Raw genomic sequence first — 6,000 nt, 5'->3', positions numbered from 1 at the left:
GCTGCCAGCCTACACCACAGCCACAGCAACACTGGATCCAAGCTGCATCTGCCACCTATGCTGCAGCTTGTGGCAACACCTGATTTTTAGCCCACTGAGAGAAGCCAAGGATCAAACCCACAGCCTTGCCAATACTATGTCAGGTTCTTAACCTGCTGAGCCACAACAGGAACTCCTCCCCCAAAAATAGAAAGAAAAAATGTTTTTTAGCAAAGACAGTAAAATTGCCTTGTGGAGTTCCCTGGTGGCTCAGCAGGTTAAGGATCTGGCATTGTCACTGCATCGGCTCTGGTCCCCAGTCCTGGCTGGGGACCTTCCACATGCCTCCAGTGCCACCAAAAAAGAAAAAAAAAATCGTCTTGTGCTTGAAAGCATTAAACACCATGTTTATTTTTCAAATCCCCTTTTCCACGTTGTATGTGGCAGCGTCTTTCTAATCCAACTTTCCGATTCCTTGTTCCCCATCTGGTTCTGAGGGGTCAGCGCCACTGTTTCGGATTCTTGTCACCGCAATGGGGAGGGGACACATCCGGCTCAGGCCTCGGTGGGTGATTCCGCGGACGACTTGGAGGAGAAAGGGCTGAGCGGGTGTTGCGTGGAGGAGGGGCGCGAGGAGGCCCCGCCCAGGGACGAGGCGGGGCCGGGGAGATGAGCGTGGCTCCGCCCCCCGCCCCCGCGCCCTGTTCTGCCTGATTTCAGTCTCAGGTCCACGAAGACCCGAGCCTCCCCCGAGGTTGAACGGGTTTTGCAAGCCCTACTTTTGCTGTGACAAGTCCCAAGTCCCCTATTCACAAGTCAGAAATCCAGAAATCTTGAGAACTGGGGGTGACGTGCCCGGAGTCCTCGTCTCCCGCTCGCCTGGGTTTGGCGGAGAAACATGAACGCGGGCTCGTCGACACGGACGCCCGGGGGACCTTTCCGAAGTCGAGACCCCAGCCTTGGGCCTGGAGGAGGGGCGGTGGGCCTGCTCTCGGGAGGCCTGGGTGGCCGAGCTCTGGCCAGTCCTGCGAGCCTCGCAGGCGTCGCTCGGACAGCTCGGGGTGCTGGCCCACGGGTCTTAGCCTGAGTCCTCGCGACACACTCACTGAAAACACGGGGCACATCCTGATGGGGCGCCCACTGAGGGTTGTTTGTTTGGGTTTGTGTGCGTCTTCAGATCTGATTCAATCATAAGAGTCATCCGTTGGAACACGTGCTTTATTGTTACAAAATCAAAAATTCCCACCAAAACACAGCTACAAAAATAACACATTTCCCCAAGATTACATTACCGAGAGAGGGTCATAGCGTCGTTAGAGGATCTGCATCAATACTGCCTGAAGAAGCGTCGATTGTTCACGACGCGGGGGGTGTTCTTTTTTTAACTTAAAGCACTTTTAACCCATGAAACAGAAGCGGAGGTTTGTGCCTGAAATGAAGGCGTGTTCCAAGGGACCTTAGACCTGTCCCTGGTCCCTGCGTGTTGGGGACCAGGGCCACTGATGGTGCCATCCAAACCCACTGATGGTGCCATCCAAACCCGGGAGGGATGACCCCCCCCTCCTCCCGCCAGCAGCCTGGCTTGGAGGAGCCTGTGGGGGGGCTGGGCGGAGCCTGTGGGGGCTGGGCAGGCGTTTCCACGAGGCCCCGCCCAGCCCTCGCCAGGCTGCTTCCCTCTCGCCTCTTCAAACTGGGAGAACGCTACACCTTAAGGTTAGCGCCTCTCCATTTTTGGGTTTGGGGCGCACATCTCGAGCCTGTAAGGATTGTTGCTTCTGTCACTTTGCACGTTCCTGTGACCCCTCTCCGTCAGTGCTCACAGCAGCTCCTCCATCAGCGATGGGAGCAAAGGTCCGGGGCTGTGCCAGCTCATCACGTGGGCACAGCGCATGCGGGGCGCGGAGGTTGTGCTGCTGGGGCCCCTCCCTCGATGCCCTCCCCGCCCCCCACCCCGCAGCGTCGCTCTCCTACAGCCCTTTCAGGAGCACCCTGGGGCCTTATTAAGCCTGAGAAGCGGCCCAGAAACTCAGCTGCTTCTCAGCCGTTCGTGGGTCGCAGCGTGTGCTGCCCCGGGGGTGTGCCAGACTCAGGATGGCTGGCTGTGACCCTGGGCTCGGGGCCTGCCCTTCTGTGCCTGTTTCCTCGTCTGAGCCAGCAAGGACGGTGTACTTACCCTTACCCGGGGCCCTGTGAGGGGGCGGCGAGGACACACGGGGATGGCCCGTCCCCCAGCTCGGCAGCCCTGGGTCTTTGGCTGCTGGGACCGCAGCCTGGACGTCTGATGTTGGGGGTAGACTGCAGGCCCCCAGGAGCGAGCACCGGGCTGGTCGGGCGAGCAGGCTCTGTTCCCGAGGCTCTCAGGCCTGGCTGTGGGTGGAGCCTCTCGCGTGCTGACGCCCCAGAGGTGGTCACCCTCCCAGGAGCACACGGTGGGGGGGAGGGATGCGCCCTCCCAGCCGCAGGCACCTGTGTCTGCGCTAATCTGATTTTGTAAGAGCAGAGCCGGCAGCGGTATTTACGCTGACCACGTCCAAAATAAAGCCCTGGTCTGGAAGACCCCCTGCCAGAGGGTCTGTGGCTCCTTCCCCTGCTGGCTGGTCTCTGCGCCCTTCCCTCTGCCCAAGGCCTCCCAGGAGCCTGGGAACCTAACAAAGGAATGGGCACGTGAACACTTCTGAACGGACCTGTGTGAGGTCCGCTGCTCCCTAACTTTCTCTGAGCAGTAACAGCAACAGGAAGAACCCCAGAGGCGATTAGGGCTCTGACTGCACCGCCCCATGGCTGGGGGTTGGGGGTGGGGAGACTTGCTACTTCCTGGTGACTTAGGGACAGGGGGGTCCATCCAAAAGGACTAAGCACAGGGGCCCAGACAGAGCGAGAAACCCGATGGATGGGCAGAGAGCTGTTAGGAAATGCGGGGTGCCGCAGCCTGCAGAGTAGTCGGGGTCCCCTTCAGCCCACCTGCATCTCACCCACGGCCTCTGTGGTTGCTTCCCTGAAGTTTTCTGGCTACAAAGGCCCAGGAGGCTCTTTGCAGATGGAAGTGACCCCATCGCTGCCTCCTTGGGGTGCCCCCCAAAGGCCTGGGCCCCTCTACCTGCTCAGTGTGTCCCCAGAGGGATAAGGACAGGGACGGGAGGGCCTCTGCTGCACAGAGTCCGGCCCCCTGGGGGTGGGGGACCCTGCCCTCCCCCTGCCACCTCCTATCCCACCTGTGGGACAAGTGACCGACCCCTGCCCGGCATGCCCCTGGGCTTCCTCAGCCTAGCTTGTTTATACAGACCTGGGAAGCCAGGAATCCCGCTAGGCTAACCCCGATGGGGATGCTAAGAACAAAAGTTGTTGTTTTGTTTTTAAAAAGCCTGACCCGCCATGTACAAAACGGTATAATTTTATCAAATATTGACAATTTCCAGAAGTTTGGAGCATGCTGTCCTCATCTGTGCTGAGGCCACTGGAGAGAGGTGACAGCAGCCAGAAGTGTTGGCATGGGTGTTGGCTGGAGGCCGCTGACCAGAAGCTTCCTCGCCTCTCAGAGAGGACCAGTGTTCTCCAGTTCCACTGAAACTCGCTCTTGTTTAGGGCAGGAAGTCGAAAATGGCTGCAGGAGGGTTCGCATGAGCGGTCAGGGGTGCAAGGGGCAGGCTGACCCTCAAGTCCAGCAGAGGGACCAGCCTGGGACAGAGACATGGTTTGAGGCTTGACCCGAAAACAGAGGTGTTTAGGTACAACCACCAAGCCGCTGGTTGCTACCCCAAACCAGACATCAAAAATCCTTTTTGGCAGTCAGTCAGCGGAGCCCCAGGAAGGTGGGGCAGCAGGGGGAGGCCCACCTGGGGGACAGGCGGGCTCTGGGCGCACACCCTTGCGCAGCCTGGGTGCCCAGCCTGCGGTGCGGCGGCCGCCGGGCTGGACCAGCCCTTTCCCAGCGCAGCTCCAGAGGTCCTCCCACAGCAGTTTGTGACAAACGGAGGCAGAGCTCAAGTGCGGCCTCCCGGGGCCCCCAGGCCCAGAGGCCCCGCTCGCTGCACTCCTGCAAGCGGGTCCCAAGGCACCGGGTCAGGGGGTCCCCGGCGCGCCCTCCCGCCCCGTCAGTTGGCCTCGCTCTCTGTGAACTCTTCCTTGATGGACTGTTTTCGTGACTTGCAGTCCGGGAGGTCGAAGCCGAAGTCGGCCCACTCGTCCGGCCCTGCGCCCCCAGCTGGGCCCCCGCGGTTGGGGATGGTGATGGTGTGACGCACACGGAAGTGCACGGCCTCCATGACCCGCTGCCGCTGCAGCTCCCCTGAGCCGCCGATGGAGATGGTAGCCGCGTTGCTGCTGGAGCGGACAAGCTGCTGCGCGCCGTAGTCGTGGCTCTGCTTCAGGTCCTGGAGGCCCCTCCAGATGGTCATCCGGTACTGGTCAGGGATCTTCAGGGCCCCGAGGTCCTGCAGGAGTGGGGGGTGCCCGTTAGAGGGGCAGGCTCCATCCCTCCTCCTTCTCCCCCTGCCGCCGGGTCGGCTCCGCCTCTCCTCTCCCCACTGCGGGCCCACCTGCCCTTGCGCAGCTGGGACTGGGAGGGAGGCGGCTCCCGCCCTGAGGGCCACTGCATTGTGGACACTGCTGCGGGAAGTAGACAGGGCAGGTAGGAGGGGCAGTGCTGTGCGTGGTAGTCTGGCCACAAGGAATTCTGCCCAGAGAGGTGGCAGGAAATGGAAGAAGTCCTGTGTGTGCATGCGTGCACGTGGGGTGGGCCTGGGGGCTTGAGGTCACTTTGGGCCCCACAGGGCCCTGGCCACAGTCAGAGTAACAGACAGAGCCCCTGCACCCTGGGCCCACCTGGAGAATCCCTGCCTTCCAGCCTAGGGGCTGGCCACGCCCAAGGGCAGAGCAGGTTCTCAGGCTCCCAGCGCCCTCGTCCTCCCGGCTGCCAGGCAGTGCGTGCATTAGCGGTGAGGTGGGTTAATGTGCACTGAGCTAGCCCAGCAGGGGCCACCAGGGACCGGTCAGGGAGGATGTTGGTGGACATGCGCACAACAAGGCTGTCCTCTGAGTGACTGGCCCCAGCCCCCTATGACAAAGCTGCATCTCTGGCCCCTGACCCTGGCTGGCTGGGGATCAGGGGCGGTGGAGGCTCCAGGCCACTGAGCATGAGCCCGTGGCATCTGGCCCCAGCTGTATCTCCTGGGCTCTGGCTAATAGTCCTTAAGCTCAAGCAGGGCAGGGCCAGGCTCATCACAGGGACTCTTTTTTAGGAGGGGCAGTGTTGGGGGGGCATTTCCAGGCCTCCAGACAGTCAGTGCACAGTGGGTGCAGGGCACGCAGCGTGGGCTTCGACTTCTTCCCGGGAATGGCACTGAACAGGACCAACTCCCTGACGCTATGGCCCTCACCTCCTGCAATTCTTTGTGCCTTGGAGACAGCCCATCCCCCTGCATCAAGGCAGCCTGGCCATAGAGAGAGGATTCAGGTCTAGTGAGGGAACCTGCGATGAGTCCCTTCCAGCTTCGCAGCTTCGCAACTAGCTAGCCAGAGTCAAGGTCATAGGAAGCCAGACGTGAGCACACTGATCGGGCTGCTCGCTGGAAGAAGGATTTTCCAGATTCCCCAGCCTTCCCTCACACAGCGCTGTGCTGGGGGCGGGGCGGGGTTCCCCTGAGCCTGCCCTGCGGGGCGGGGGGCCGGCTAGGCAGTTACCTCTATTGTTAGGTTCTGCAGGTGGTAAATGTTCTGTAGCCCCTGGGAGGTGAAACACTCGATGCAGTTTGGACACCCCAATCCTGTTAAAAAACTGCAGAGAGAACTGGGGAGATAAATCTGCATTAACTTCTAAGAACCTGGCTGTGCGGCCGGTCGGGGTGGTCACTGGCCACGCCACAGGTCACCCCTGCCCACCGGCGGCTACAGCGTTGGGGATGCGCTCACCCTGGGCGAAGGCTCCGAGGAACCCCTGGCTTTTTGTGCGCTCCCACCAAACATCCATCAGGTATGCACCCCTGACCTTCCTCGGCTCTGTCTGTTCTCTAGGGGACATGGGGC

The 6,000-nt window shown here is 61.0% G+C and overlaps 1 protein-coding gene across 8 annotated transcripts in view; it reads right to left on the bottom strand.

Annotated features, from left to right (window-relative positions):
• Nucleotides 1-3,349: 3,349 nt before the first annotated feature.
• Nucleotides 3,350-6,000, bottom strand: part of TP73 (tumor protein p73) — a 59,736-nt gene continuing 57,085 nt past the window's right edge. For 5 of the 8 annotated variants that reach the window (XM_047791195.1, XM_047791199.1, XM_047791197.1 and 2 more), the window contains exons 13-14: nt 5,659-5,752; nt 3,350-4,409 (exon numbers count right to left, since the gene is read on the bottom strand). In XM_047791195.1, coding sequence (XP_047647151.1) covers nt 4,071-4,409; nt 5,659-5,752 — 433 coding nt within the window. In that variant the 3' untranslated portion in view covers nt 3,350-4,070. The remainder of the gene's footprint in view (nt 4,410-5,658; nt 5,753-6,000) is intronic. The other 3 variants (XM_047791201.1, XM_047791202.1, XM_047791200.1) reach the window with 3 other exon arrangements.

Source organism: Phacochoerus africanus, chromosome 8 (genome assembly GCF_016906955.1).
Source record: "Phacochoerus africanus isolate WHEZ1 chromosome 8, ROS_Pafr_v1, whole genome shotgun sequence".
Taxonomy (NCBI): Eukaryota; Metazoa; Chordata; class Mammalia; order Artiodactyla; family Suidae; genus Phacochoerus; species Phacochoerus africanus.
The sequence above is the reverse complement of the archived record's forward strand: the minus strand, read 5'-3'. Positions and strand labels throughout refer to the sequence as shown.